Below are 16,206 nucleotides of genomic sequence, written 5' to 3' on the forward strand. Positions count from 1 at the left end.
ATTCTCCTTGCCTCTAGCTCTGGGTGTTGGCCAGCAATCCTTGGCTGTCCTTGGCTTATAGATGCCACTCCAATCACATGGCTATCTTCTCCATGTGTGTCCTCACACGATCTTTCCTCTGTGTATGTCTGTGTCTGTGTCCAACTCTCCTTTTTATAGAGTACCAGTCATACTGAATTAGAGCCCACCCTCATGACCTCATTTTAATTTGATGATCTTTATTTCTAAATAAGGTCCCATTTTGGGGTCCTGGTGGTTAGACTTCCAATATATCTTTTGGGGCACACAATGTAACCCATAATAACACCTGAGAGAATGTCAGTGAATGATCCAGAGCCCTGGTTTCCTGAAGTCTACCTAATGTCTGGAATTTTGTGAGGTAAATTTCCTAATTGAGTCAGTTGGAGTCAAGATTTCTGCTACTTCTAACCAAAGTATTCTTACAGAATGATGCAGACATTTCAGATGGGATAAAAGGTAAGAGAGGTGATGAAGCTAATGAGGGGTTCAGGAGATATGGACAACAGTGGAAAAAAGATCCTGGCTTGTTGGCCTGTTAGAGTAAGAATAGAATATAGATGTTTGTTTTGATCCAGTATTATTATTCATTCTTCATTCAAAATCTTATTTTTAGATATCCTGTGGCAAGTACTGTGCTAAGCAGGGAGGTTTAATGAGCAAGATAGACACCATCTCTGCCTTTAAAACATGTAGTAGGGTAAGTCCTGAAATATGAGCCTGAAGAAGTAAACAGAACCAGGGATGAAAAAATATGGAAAGCCATATTAAAAAATTGTTATTTTGAGAGAAAGGAAAACCTTGAAGCATTTTAAACAGGACAGTGTGATGAGACTATTTATATTTTAGAAGGATCATTTTTACTAAAAATGGAAGATGGATTGAAGTGCCTGATAGAAGCAGATAGACCTATTGGAGAACCCATAGAATGCAAGTGAGATCCCTATAGTACCCCCTTCACCTTTCAGTATTTCTGGAAGTACCTGGGATATTTCTATGAGGGTTGAGCACTATTAAAGGGTCAAATGCACTGGACAGTCACATAGTGTAGCTGTACTGACTTTTTCTTTACTGGTCCCTTGTCCCTCCAGTATTCTTTTTTTGAAATTTGAATGGAGAAATAACTTCTACATGTCCATGTCAGGTCCTCTTAGAAGGATTTGATGGCAGGTTACTGGGGCCCAAGACACAATAAGGTCCAATCAAACCAGTGTTTAATTTGATATTCGGGTCTATTTCCTAGAGATAATATGCCATCTGGATGGCTGGGTCAAGATCAGGTTTTAGAAACAGAGAAATGTTATTTTCCTTGGCACAAATACTGAGTCCCCTTTGCTAAGTCAGGCTTGTCCTGCCTCTGCTGTACTCTTTCTTCATGTCTTGTTCTCTCAGAGTCTCAAGTGCTTCCACAGTTTACTCTCCTGTATTCCGTAGCTCTATGCCTGCTGGTGGTAGTCAGCCTCCAAGATGGCCTGGACCCAAATAAAGATAATATAAACAACTGCTGATTTTTTAAATTTCTAGTTTATGTTTGGAGGTATCCTGTGATTTTTTTTTTTTTTTTTTTACAGAAAATTGCTCCTCCTAATGTGCTGTGCTTTGATGCATACTACAATTAACCAACCTACCTCAACAACCAACCACTGGATAATGAGGGATATGTCTCTGGAGACGGGAAGGGAGTAAGATCCACAGACCAGAGAGTGTCTAAACAAAAATCTAACATTGGCTGGGAAATGTTTTTAACCATCTTCCCTGATGATTTCCTATCAGGCAAGTTACACCAACTGATAGTGCTTTTTTGACTGAGAATAATAATGGCTATTTTTTGCAATTATAATAATTTTAACATTTTTATAAGACTTTTTCAGGTATTTAACTCTTAATTATGTTCATGTGCAAGAAAATACCTGTTTCTTGTCACTTTACATGTTTAGGCTGTCAACACTGTCAGCTGCTGAAAACCTGATTAAGGGACCCCACAGTTGCTGACTGTTTTTACTAAATGGTCAAAGAAATCAGGCAGAAAGGCATAACTGCATAACTGGGCATATGAAAATACAATGCTACATGATTACTATTATGGCTGGAAAATAGAGCAAATCCCAAAAGGCTAAGTTAGGGATAGCTCTAAAGCAGCCTTGTCTCTTATGCAGAGACTAAAACACCAACTTCAGGTACATACTTAAGATATAATTTTTTAAATGCTTTCAAAACTCAGAATTGTGTTGTTTTTGTTGGTGTGTTTTCACTTAATACACACAGTGCTATGAGAAAAATACTACTTTTACCTATAATTTAGATCTGGGGAGAAAAAAAAGCTTAAAGAATGATTTATCTGGTGTCACATAGCTAAAAATTGATGAAGCGATGATATGAAATCAAACTTGCAGAACAAGAAGTTCAGTCTTATTTATCTGCAATGTTTTTTTTCATACTGGCCAATAGCCCTTATTCACAACTCCAGTATTCAAATATTTCTGAAACTACCCAAAGATTATTTTCTTCTCTCTCTCTCTCTCTCTTTTTGCACATTTAGGGGCAAATATCTGATCTAACCTAAGACTCACTTATTGTCTTTATTTAACCTTCTTTGTGTGAAGCTTGATGTTTTGCTACAGAAATATTAATGTGTCGATTATAGGATGCTGATTCAGACACCTTTAGAGGGTGATAACACCCTTATGATCTGTGGAATATTCTGGACTCTAAAACTAATCTGGCTCAAAGAGATTTTGGGGGAAGGATATAAAAGCAGAGAGATGAGATTAGAGGAAATGCTTAAAGATGAAGATAAGATATAAAATTAAGATAAAACTGTGTAAATAAAGAAGGGAACTGAGAGTTGGTTTTCCTTTTAGTATCTCCCATGGCTACAACAATGGCTGGCACATAGGCAACTTATTAAAACATGCCTTCAACACTGTTTGCTGAATTAAACTCCTGAGAGATGGATGGTGATAACAAGCCTCACTGTTATGTGAACAGTGGCAGTCTGCAATTTGTATTTGCCCAGTTAGGGGGCAGACTAAGAGGCAAATATAGACTTAATGGCATCGTTGTCATCTTTGCTTGCATCCTTCATCTCTGGAGTAAGAACTGACCCAGCCGATGGCTCCAGGCATCCTGTGTGGCCAGATCGTAGTCAATGACAAGGCTCTGTAATGCAGAAATCCTTCCCTCCTCATCATATCTGTGCTAATCCACCTGACCCTCATCCAGTGCTGTTCAGGGGACGATGGAATGCTGAGGAGCCAGTGCCTATTTTTGCCCTTTGCTTGTACTGTGGCAGGAAGTGAAGAAAAGCTCATTTTGACTTTTGGTTAGGTTGTTGTTCTATATGACACCTCAACACCAGACAGCTCAGCACCTAGGACTGATCTCAGTGCCAGTGCTCTGCATGCAACATTCAGGAACCTTTTGTTATGGCCCTCTTTATCTCATACATCTTTAACCTTGATCTCTACTTCTCTCTCATCAGCATTTAAACATGATCACACTGTATTTCATTTAAAAGTTCTTGGCCTTATCTTCTCCTTTGTCATTAACCTTTCTTCCTCCTTTAAATTCTGGAATAGGAAATGGCTCACCCCCAACCTTTAGCATATCTTGTCCCCACAACTGGGTGAGGACTTGGTTGTATTTATATACCAGGATTACCAAAATTGCCTGGCTTTGTATAGGCACCCAACAAATGCTTGGCAATGAGTAATAAACTTATCATAAGGCACAAAACAACAACAACAAAAAAAACGGTGTAATTTAGTCTGTTCTGAGTACAGACATTTTTGCCTTTACAGCTTAATTTTTTAAAAAATATTATTCTTATCCCAAGATTATTTTTCCTATGTAATAGGCCTTACTATGTCAGCCTATGGTGAAGATATATACATTTTTTAATATTAGTCTTTAAACCTTTAATGTTTCTAAATCCACATGGAACTAAATTTCAGGATCCCTCTGGTTAGGGGCTAAATCTTCTACAAGAGTTCCACTTGTGGGTTGATTAATTTTTAACTCCCTTTTTAGCCTATGTGAAATCTAATGAAACATTGAGGAATGTTTTTGATAATCTAAAGACACTTCAAATCCTTAGAAGAGCGTATGAGTTTAAAAATCGAAAGTATCCTCTAGATTATATCTGACAAAAATATATAAACTGTAAAGCATTTTAAAATGTTAACTCTCACAAACACAAAAACACAAACTTTATTTTAAATTTCTAATATATTTTCATTCACAGGTGTTAAGAACCCCATGTTCAATCTACTGGTTTTAGCATCTCATTCTATTATTTTTCCAAAATTTTATAATTAATGCATAATCTGAAAACGTTCTCAAACACCTGCACCCTGCAGAAAAGGTCATTTAAAATATCAAAACTGAGCTACTCCGTGATCAAAAATATAATATTTTTGAACCACTGTTAAAGTAAAATTACTTTGTGTTAATCATTATTACTAAAATAAAAATAATGAATTAAACTGCATTTTTTGGTTCTTACCCTTGGAAATGTTGTAAATCTGTCCAGTTCTTCGACAAAGCAGAACATCTGCAAACTAATTGCTGACATAACAATCAAGAGGCTGGCAGTAAATACAACCAAACTCCCAAGCTTTTTTCCAGGACCAAATATCTTGTACACAAAGTCTTCTAATGCAGGTGAAATCTTAATAAGTCGAACCACCCGAAGAACCTATTGTAGGAGAGAAGAACATATATATTTGGTCATTTATTTACCTTGAATGTTAAATAAGCTAACACTAAAACTTTATTTTTCATAGCTCTTTATTAAATTTCACTTTTCCATTTGATCATGTAGAGATGAAAAGTCAAAATATAATGACTAAGATATCAATCTAGGTCACTGCCTGCCCTATAGCAAGAACTCAATAAATACCAAATGAATGAATGAAGGGAAATGGTGACAACTAAGTGTTTTGACATAATTTAACACAGTATTACCTAATACATGCTATTGAAATAAAACTGATATTTTTCTAATGTTCAAATACTGAAGAAAACATTTAGTTAAATAGTAGCAATATTCATAGACTCATAAAATAAAACTTCCTAGGTGTTATTGTACATTTATAAAATTAAAAAAACAAACAAACTTCTATCATGGAGCTTTTACTTATGGCTGAGACCGCTACCCTAATATACATCTTCTCTATTCCTTAAATAAGAGAAATTTCTAAATTTTATCCTAGCACGTAGGTACCTAAGACTACAGACTACATTTTCAGCCTCACTTATAGCTAAGTAGGGCCAGTGGACTAGGTTAAAACCTATGGAATGTGAAAGGAAGTGACTTTTGCAACTTTCAGCACATTAAATTAAATAAACCAGACCTGGATACTCTTTTTATACTTTTCTTTGGTTTCCATTTTCCAAATGGAAACAATTGGAGTATCCCCTTTGGACCAAAAATAAAAGCCTTCAATAGAAGATGACAGATTGAATCTGACACAAAAGACTGACTTACTGAATGACCTCATTGAGCAGAACTATCTCCTTGCTACTGGAAAGAAACAAACTTCTTTCTTACATAAACCTTGTATTTTTAGATCATTACATTTGTTTAGCTTGTTATCAAACACACACACATATATATATGCAAATGTTTTGCATGTTTACATATATATATATGCAAAAACTACCACCCATAACTAATTAATATTTTAACTTTCTCATTCATTTAACATATACTGGTTGATTCATGTGCCAAACATTGTGTTAGAAAAATATATTCAATGGCCACTATTACAAAGGCAGTATAAAACAAAGACATAATTCTTAAGGGCATATCTATAACATTAAAATATATATTAGAATATAATTAAAAGTTGAAGTCTAAAACATGTGAAATAGCATTTTTTAATCCAGTCTCTGATGTCATATTTTTAGGTACCTCTGAAAAACTTTTACAAAACATTGCAAATTAAAGTGTAACATACTAATGATTATAAGACAGATCCCAAATTTAGAGACATTAAAATAATAAAATTTTTGTCTTGGCATAACTAAAAGATGGTAAGTAGGATGGTAGTCCAAGATGATTTGATATCAATAAGATCTTAAGTTGTCTGTGAAGTCTTCTTAAGAGAAGAATGATTCATAGTTTATTTAAAATACAGTAAAAAATAGGAAATGCTTTAAAAGCCTAGATTTTAATTTTTACACATATAAAATAAAATGTGTTTGGACTTTCCATTCTAGTGACACTAGCTTCCCACTGCTCCTGATTTTCCTTTGACAAATCATTACTACTCCACTCTTAGTCCATGAGGTCCAGAAGGGACTCCGATATCCCCATGATCCAGGCCTAGCCAGAGTGCTCACAATTTCTTGAGTCAACAGAACATTTGTTGGACCCATTAGAGATGTTCCCCTTTTTCATTCCCCATTGGCATTAGTGTAAGAACCACATAAGCCTCAAGCCTCTAGGAGCCATCTTTGCCACTACATGGAGAGAGTCAGCTTAAGAATGAAACCAACACAGAAGAAAAGTGAGCAAAAAAAAAAAAAAAAAAAAAAAAAAGACTGAGTCCCAATAATACCATTTTAGCCTCTGAATTTTGCTACACCCAAAGCCACATTTAGGTTCTAAACTTTGGGTTAACAGAAAATACTGATGCTAACCTCATTATTTCTATTACCTTCAGAACACAAATGGCATGGTTTCTAGCCACACATCTAGTAAACAAATAGGCAAAAGTTTAAAGAAGTTGGGAAGATGTAAATATTCTTCATGCTAGTGTAAAATGCTTAACACAATACTTAAAAAAGAAAAATTATTAGAAATTATGTTCAAATTAAGCATTGTATCACATGTATGGTTAAGTTACCAGTTTTTCATGCTATAAGACTTTATATTCCCAAATTAGAACATACTACACTCAGGTTATTTTTCCAAATAACAAGCAAACAGCCCTATCATAAAAAAACTATTAAGATATTAATTTAATACCCAGAATAATAATCTGGAAATATTCCACATTTTTATCAGATTTCTTTATTCTCAGACATAAATGATCAGTATCTGTTTGTTAATATCTAAATATAAGGATGTTTACAGAAACACTTTAACTGATTATAGATCATGTTTAGTACTGTGTATTTTTCCCACTTGTGTTAAAATAATATTTAAAAGATTTCCTATGTAACGTTGAGTCCTATCCCAGATTCTAATACAAACAACTATGCACAGCTGCATAATTTTGATAAATTAATATTTCATTAGCTGGAAGAAACAGAGCTTAATGCATTTCCCACACTGGTGATTTGATCAGCAGTTTCAAGGGTTAACCTTGCATTACAGGGAAGCCAAAAATCCTTATAAGTTTTACTCTGCCTACATAATATTTTAATATGAAATAAAGTAAACCATTCTATCAAAGATGAGCTCTGCAGAACATTTTGTGATTGTTTCCAAATCACATTTTCAAGTCTCTCATAGAGATCATTCAGTTGATTAGAAGCACGATACTATAGAAAATGTGTGGTTAAAAAATATGAGCTATGAAATTAAACTTGTTGGGGATGAATTTCTACCATTTGCTAGTTATGTGGTCTTGGACAAGTTATTAAATCTCTTGGGTCCTCAGTTAAATGTACCCTGTCTAGCTTACAGACATGAGAAACAAATGAAACAGTACCCTCAGCACAGTGATTGGCACATAGTCGTCGTCGTCGGCAGCCGTCCGTCTCGAGAGACGATGGTGTAGCTTCTTAAGAGCCTATCTGCACCGCCGAGAATGGTTCTGCAGTCCGACTCGGGAGTGACACGGTATCTGTCTCCTCCCGTGTTGAATCGACATCTTGCGATGACGCTGGAGTGTCCTCTCCAGTGAAGCTGAAGCTACAGAGCCTGGGCAGGGTGATATGGAGGGTCTGCTGTTGCCCATGCAGCAGACCCCCCCTCTCTTCGCAGCTGAAGGGTCCAAGGGAAAGACGGAGTCAATACAGCTTGGTTTCAGGTGCGCCGCAGGAGTTGCTGGTGTTGACTACAACGTCAAACCGCCTTAGGGACTCCGGCTCCGGATTTTCTGTCGGGGTTTACTCCCTTAGCCTTTCCCTTGAAGAGGTATGCCGCAAGGCAGCGGAGGTTTTTTGGAGTCAGAGTTTTCCTTCTCTGGCACATAGTAAATACACAATAAACACCAACCAATGATTACCCTGGTATGTCAGAACCATAGCATTTTTAAAAGGCTATATTAATTCCCATAGGACAATACTACCCTATGTTCATCACAGTCCACCTGTACTGGCCTTTGTGTTATTCTTTGCTTAAACCAAGGATATTTGAACCTCAGGACAGGAGGACAGGTGCCATGTGATTCGCTCTACCTGTAATGCTTCCTCTCAGAGTTTCTTAAGGATGGCTTCTCACTCCTTTCAGTCTCTGCTCAAATGTCACCTTTTCAGAGAGAGCTTCCGTGACAACTTATGTAAAATAACACTGCCTTACAATCTGTATCATTTTTACCCTGCTTATTTCTTCTTTACACTATTTCTGGTACTTGTATTCTACATTCTTCTGCATACATGTTTGTGAACTGTTTGTCCCTTAGAATTTAAGCTCACTGAGGTGGGGAACTTCAGTGCCTTGTTCACCTTTCCACCCTCAGTATCTGGAACAGTTCCTGGCACACAGTAGGTGCTCAGTTAATATCATTTAAATAAATAGATAACACCAATAATTAGTCTCAGAGCCATTTTATATGAAACGGTTGACTTCATTTAAATATGTACAATATGAAATTCACTAAGGGAAGAGTTGCTGTCAACATAATGAAAAAGGTCAATTGAAATTAGAAGTGTGAACACCAAAAGGGTAGATGAAAGCAGATCCATAAAGAGCCAGTCTGTTCAGTACAATGGGTTCTTCATTTGTGAATTTGCAAAATCCAGTGGCACCTGAGATTCTTAAGAGATTTATTTTTAGCCACAAAATAACTGAGATAGTTTTTAATTATTTCATTATAAAAATATACCCATGCCATGTATAGAGATACAAATGAAAATCATATAACTATGAATGTAAACTAATATAAATTATAATCCAGAATTACAGACACAAGTAAAGGTGCAAATTTCACTGACTGAATATTATGCAGCTAAATTTATATCTAGATAAAATTATTAGAACCATGAACACAAACTCTAGCTTTTTGTGAAAACAGACTAGTAGAAAAACTAGAGATAATGACTATTAATAATTTGTAATACTTTGGTTTATTTCTTTCCAGTCATGTCATTTTTAGATGTTATAGAATTTTATACTGTTTTGCATTTAAAGAACCATTTCTCTAAGTTATTGCAAATATATCAGTATTATTAATTTCATGGTCAAATTTGCATATGATTTGGTAAGCTAGCACTAAAATGTTTACTGTTTAAACGGTTCCCATTTTTTCTCTCATAAAGAATTCTGGTCAGTTGTTGGGCTATTTTTGTGGTTGGGTTGGTCCAGGTGAAGGCAAAGAGGTCTTGGGAGGTTGGGGAGAGTGGGATAGTGAAGAAGGCATTTTTGAGGTCTAGGATGGTAAAGTGGAAGGTTTGAGGTGGGATGCGTGACAAGAGGGAATAAGGGTTAGGGAAGATGGGCTTGATAGATATGGTGGCCTTATTGATTGTATATAGATCTTGGACAAGACGGTGAGACCTGTGTTTTTTTTTCCTGCTAGGATGGGGGAATTGGCGGGAGAGGCAGCAGGTTGAAGCAGACCCTCTTCCAGCAGGTGGTCTGTAATAGGCTTCAGATCGTTTAAGGCCAAGGGGTTTAATGTATATTGAGGTTTTGTTGGGGATATGGGATGTATTTTTCAGGGTACAGAGACTGGAGCATGGTGAGAGGCAACGGAAGGATTGTTTGTGTCCTAGATATTGGGATTGATTGCTGTTAGCCAAGATTGTAAGGGAGTGTCTTGGATAGTGTGAAGGGACTGCCCTAAAATTAGAAGAAGAATGAGAGGGATAGGATTATTTGGTGAGGGCATGGAGTGAAAATAACTAAGAGATATAGATGTGTGCAGTTTGGTTAGAATATTGCATCCAAGAAGTGGGGTTGGGCAGTGGGGCTATACTAGAAGGGAGTGGGTGAATGCCTGATGCCTAAAAAAAATTTCTAATTTTGACTTCTGGGCAAGATGGAGGCATAAATAGATACGCTGCATCTCCCTAACAACTAAGAAGGCATTTACAACCACTTCAAAACTAAAAAAACAAACAAACCAGAAAATCTAGAAAACCGAAACTACGAGGAAGTTCAGCAAAGAAATAAAGAATAAATATTCAGCCAGAAAGGTAGGAGAGGTTGAACTGGGATTGAGAGAAAGAGGTGTGGAGCAGTGTCTGTGGGGGAGGTGCTTGGCAGCAGGAGCTGGAGGCAGAGGCAGCTGGTGGTGGGTCTAGTGGCAACAGCAGCTGGCGGCGAGGCTAGCAGTACAGCGACTGTAGCCTCAGCAAAAAGCACAGTTATACATTTTAAACCCAGGAAGCAATCCCAGCCCTAAACCAGATGGATCCCAGCCCCAGACCAGACCGTGTAGCTTGCAGTTCCAGTGCCAGGAAAATAAGCCCCATTGCCTCTGACTGTAAAAGCCAGTTGGGGATACAGGTGGAGGATGAAACTACCAGTCTCTCAAAGGAGGCAGCTTGCTTAGTACGGGAAGAGGGAGAAGTGCCTGGAAAAGGGGCAAGTGTTGAGCAAGCAGCATTGTTCCCTCTCAAACCCCGACCTCATGGACAGCACCACAACATGGTGAAACAGGTCACCAGCACAAATACCTAAGGCTCTTCCCCTTATAATTTAATAGGTGCAACAACTCTATAAAGACATGGAAGCAAACACAGAAAGCTGTCAAGATGAGGAGACAGAGAAGTACAGCCCAAAAGGAAAATCAAATCAAGGTTCCAGTGAGAGAACTAAGTGTCGAGGAAGTGGCAAACCTAACAGATGAGATAGGGATCCTAACAGATGAAGATATAGCCAAATTAACAGATGTACAGTTAAAAGTACTGGTGATAAAGATGCTCACAGACCTGACAGAAAAAAATTAAACATGACAGGGAAGAAATGAAGGCTATACTAAATGAAATGCCCTGGCTGGTTTAGCTCAGTGGATTGAGCGTCGGCCTGCGAGCTAAGTGTCGCTGGTTCGATCTTCCAGTCAGGGTACATCAGAGAAGGAAAACTCTGACTCCAAAAAACCTCCGCTGCCTTGCGGCATACCTCTTCAGAGGAAAGGCTAAGGGAGTAAACCCCGACAGAAAATCCGGAGCCGGAGTCCCTAAGGCGGTTTGATGTTGTAGTCAACACCGGCAACTCCTGCGGCGCACCTGAAGCCAAGCTGTATCGACTCCGTCTTTCCCTTGGACCCTTCAGCTGCGAAGAGAGGGGGGGTCTGCTGCATGGGCAACAGCAGACCCTCCATATTACCCTGCCCAGGCTCTGTAGCTTCAGCGTCATCGCAAGATGTCGATTCAACACGGGAGGAGACAGATACGATGTCACTCCCGAGTCGGACTGCACAGCCATTCTCGGCGGTGCAGATAGACTCTTAAGAAGCTACACCATCGTCTCTCGAGACGGACGGCTGCCGACGACGACTAAATGAAATGAAGGAAAATACACATAAAACTAGTGGTGAAGGAAAGAAAATCATGGCTCAAATCAATAAATTGGAACATAAGGAAGAAATAAACAGTCAACCAATACAGAAGGAGGAAACAAGAATTTTACAAAATGAGGAGGGGCTTAGAAACCTCTGGCATTGCTTTAGACATGTCAACATCCAAGTCATAGGGGTGCCAGAAGGATAAGAGGAAGAGCAAGAAATTGAAAAACTATGTGAAAAAATAATGAAGGAAAACACTAATTTGGGGAAGGAAGTGGGACATACATGTTCAGGAAGCACAGAGAGTCCCAAACAAACTAGACCCAGGGAGGACCAAGATATATCATAATCAAAATTCCAGAGGTTAAGTATAAAGAGAGAATCTTAAAAGCAGCAAGAGAGAAGAGGAGAATTACCTACAAAGGGTTACCTATAAGACTATGAACTGATTTCTCAAAAGAAACTTTGCAGGCAAGAAGGGACTGACAGGAAATATTCAAAGTGATAAGAGGCAAAAGCCTACAATCTAGATTACTCTATCCAGCAAAGCTATCATTTAGAATGGAAGGGTAGAGAAAGTGCTTCCCAGAGAAGGTAAAGTTAAAGGAATTAATAATCACTAAGCCATTATTTTATGAAATGCTAAAGGGACTTATTTAAGAAAAAGAAGATCAAAACTATAAACATTAAAATGACAAAAGAATCACAACTACCAACAACAAAAGCTAGAGAATGGAAACAAAAACAAACTAAGCAGACAACCAGAGTGGGAACAGAATCATAGGTATGGGGAAAATGTGGAGAGGTGTCAGCTGGGAGGTGTCAGAAGGAGGGAAATGGTGCAGTAATTAAGAAGCATAGTAGGAGGGTGAAGAATAGAGAGGGGGATTTTGAGAATAGGAAAGGATACTGTCAAAGGGCTTATATGCATGACCCATGGAAATGGAATAAGGGGGATGGGACTGCTGAAGGGAGGGGGAGTGCTGGGTGGAGGGGAGCAAAGGGAAAAGAAATTGGGACAACTATAACAACATAATCAATAAAACATACAATAAAAGAATTCTAATTTTGATCTATGTCTAACTTTTCACTAAAAATTATCTGTAAGTAACTGTAAGAATTTTAAAATCTTGAATGTATTTTGTACTATATCCTTGTTGAAACAGCAATCAATATTTTTAAAATTTGGCTCATTTGATAGCTTAATATCAGAATATCTTGTACTTTTAACTACAAGGTGTATTTTGGTTATCTACAATAACACAAATGCTTATGTGGCTCTTGTGAATCTAGAGAGCAATGTCCAAGAGGCTATAATGCATGAATGTTGGAAAGCACATTTTATATTAAGATTTTTATTTTGTTTATTTATTTTAATCCTCACCAGAGGATATGTTTATTGATTTGAGAGAGAGAGAAGAAGAGGAAGAGAGAGAAAGAGAGAAAAAAAGAGAGAAAGAAACATCAATGTGAGATAGAAACATTAGCTGGTTGTCTCCTGTTTAGTGGCCCAATGGGATTGAACCCATAACCTAGGTATTTGCCCTAATTGGGAATCAAACCTGCAACTTTTGGTGTTTGGAACAACGCCAACCAACTGAGCCATTGGCCAGGGCTACATCAAGGGTTTTATACATGTGTCTATTTCTTGCCCCAGCCATCTCACTTATAATAATGAAGCCCAAGGATACAGCCCAATAAAGATCAAGGGATTTATGTCCAACGATGTTGACAGTACTAAAAGCTTGAACCATGATAACCCTCAATGGTTTTAATATCCTTAGTTGTGATTACTAGAAGCTCAGCATTTTGTGTTGGAGGGTATTTGTTTTTTATTTTCATGAACAATACCTTCATGTCATTTTTTCCAGGTATCTGAAATATTGAGTTTTAGGTTGTGATCTGACATCTTGAGTTAATATTGCCCTGAAAATGGCAGCTTTGGTATTACCAATAAATAAAACCAATGAAGTTAGATGCATTTTCTTTCTTCTAAGGAGTTATAATCTTGTTCTCTGAATTACTGCTTTAAGATATCACTTCTACTTTGTTCTCCAACAATTTTTAAAATATATGTTATGTGTTATTTCTTATTTTAATTGTAAGTCATTGTTGAACACACATAGTAGGCTTATTGAGAAAGGAGATCTACATTTGGAATTAAATTCTTATTTCCTATTCTTTAAAGTGTGTCAACATTTTATATAGTTTAAAAGTTGATATATACATAGATGTGTAATACCAATGTGTATATTGTCGTCGGTCGTCGGCAGCCGTCCGTCTCGAGAGACGATGGTGTAGCTTCTTAAGAGTCTATCTGCACCGCCGAGAATGGCTGTGCAGTCCGACTCGGGAGTGACACGGTATCTGTCTCTTCCGTGTTGAATCGACATCTTACGATGACGCTGGAGTGTCCTCTCCAGTGAAGCTGAAGCTACAGAGCCTGGGCAGGGTAATATGGAGGGTCTGCTGTTGCCCATGCAGCAGACCCCCCCTCTCTTCACAACTGAAGGGTCCAAGGGAAAGATGGAGTCAATACAGCTTGGCTTCAGGTGTGCCGCAGGAGTTGCCGGTGTTGACTACAACGTCAAACCGCCTTAGGGACTCCGGCTCCGGATTTTCTGTCGGGGTTTACTCCCTTAGCCTTTCCCCTGAAGAGGTATGCCGCAAGGCAGCGGAGGTTTTTTGGGGTCAGAGTTTTCCTTCTCTGATGTGCCCTGACTGGAAGATCGAACCAGCGACACTTAGCTCGCAGGCCGACGCTCAATCCACCAATGTGTATATATATATATATATGTATATCTTCACATTGTGCTAATTTATGAACTATATTTAAAACATCTCCATTTATTACTGTGAATTTTCAGGAGTTTTAAAAACAATGTTACAATTTATAACACACTATTTTGGTTAATTAAGACATCATCAGACTTACCTTAAGTTTGTATTTAATAATTTTATATATGGTTATTTATAAATATATATAGTTGTTATAATGTGACTATCATTTTCTCTGGAATTAAAACAATTCTAAAGACTGTAGGAATTATTTGTATTACCTGAAAGTATGTGAATTGAGAATGATAAAGATCTGGATATACATGAAGGGTAGTTCCAATGACAAGTAGTAGCTCAAATTTGTGGAGAGATGAGCTAATATATCCAGTAAATCCCAAACACCAAATCTTCAGAAGTGCTTCCAAATCAAAAAGTACAGTAAAAGCCACCTACAAGAACAAAGAGACAGTGGAAATGAAATCTAAAACTATTTTATTTCACAGTATTTTATATATCTGTCAGTGCAGGAATTTCAGCTACTGTACTATCATATAAAATGAGGAGCCCAAAAGAATCTAGAATGACATTTTATAAGAAAGTAGTTTGGAACACACCAACTACAACATAGCAGACCAAATATATCTTAAGCAACCATAAAACATGTTAAAATGTTAAATGTTTGCAAGTGGCATTATTTCTTCCTTATCCAATATTTAATAATATTGGGTTGGCTAAAATTTTCGTTTGGCTCTAGTAGTGCTTAGTTGTCTTTAACTTCATTTGAAACAGTTTTCTTAGGTTGTATTGTGACAGCTGTCATATCAGCATGCATTTATAAAAAACATCAAAATTGGTGAACTTTTGTGTAGCCCTTTTAATATTGAAGATGGGAGAAAATAAACATTTTCAGCATATTATGCTTTATTATTTCAAGAAAGGTAAAAACACAACTGAAATGCAAAAAAGGATTTGTGCAGTGTATAGAGGTGCTGTGACTGATCAAATGTGTCAAAAGTGGTTTGTGAAGTTTCATGATGGAGATTTCTCAGTGGACAATGCTCCATGGTCAGGTAGACCAGTTGAAGTTGATAGCGACCAACTAGAGACATTAATTGAGAACAACTGACCTTACACCATGTGGGAGGTAGCCGGCATACTCAAAATATCCAATCAATAAAGGTACTGGTGAAAATAAAAAATGTGTCTTTTATTTTATAGAAAAAGCCATATGGAATTTTTTGATCAATCCGATATTTAAGTCATTGCCATTGATAGAATTACTGTATACAAAGAAAAGGTGCATTTTTGCATAATTTGTTTATTCTAAAGATAAACTTTCTATAATGCATGAGGTATATTATAAAACTTACATACTACTAAGCAAAATTAAACTAAAATAAAAATGCTTAAATGTTATTTATGCTTTGGGCCACATAGAGATATATGGATTCTATACTAAGTAATTTACATGTATATATGTATACACATAAGTCAACATATCAATGCAATATATGTCTACATTATAAATTAAAATTAATCAGTATTACTATCACATTAATTCTATGACTTTGTTATTACAAACACCAATATTATAGAATACACATAAATACAGCATGTATTATTTCTTTACTTGTACTATGGGTAAGAAACTCATTTTATGAAGAAGTTTGCAACTGGAATTAAAATGTAAAATACCAGGTTAACTCCTAATTAAAGGACACAAGACTGAGTGTTGGGATTAATCATAACATATCCCTTTGAGGAGATACCACATGATTTATTGGAA

The 16,206-nt window shown here is 37.0% G+C and overlaps 1 protein-coding gene across 2 annotated transcripts in view; it reads right to left on the reverse strand.

The window, feature by feature from the left end:
* Positions 1 to 16,206, reverse strand: part of NALCN (sodium leak channel, non-selective) — a 413,720-nt gene that overhangs the window by 216,700 nt on the left and 180,814 nt on the right. For both annotated transcript variants that reach the window (XM_090258917.1, XM_090258918.1), the window contains exons 11-12: positions 14,702 to 14,869; positions 4,523 to 4,714 (exon numbers count right to left, since the gene is read on the reverse strand). In XM_090258917.1, the coding sequence (XP_090115043.1) occupies positions 4,523 to 4,714; positions 14,702 to 14,869 (360 nt within the window). The remainder of the gene's footprint in view (positions 1 to 4,522; positions 4,715 to 14,701; positions 14,870 to 16,206) is intronic.

This window comes from Furipterus horrens, unplaced genomic scaffold (genome assembly GCF_987537825.1).
Source record: "Furipterus horrens unplaced genomic scaffold, mFurHor1.1.pri manual_scaffold_12, whole genome shotgun sequence".
Lineage (NCBI taxonomy): Eukaryota > Metazoa > Chordata > Mammalia > Chiroptera > Furipteridae > Furipterus > Furipterus horrens.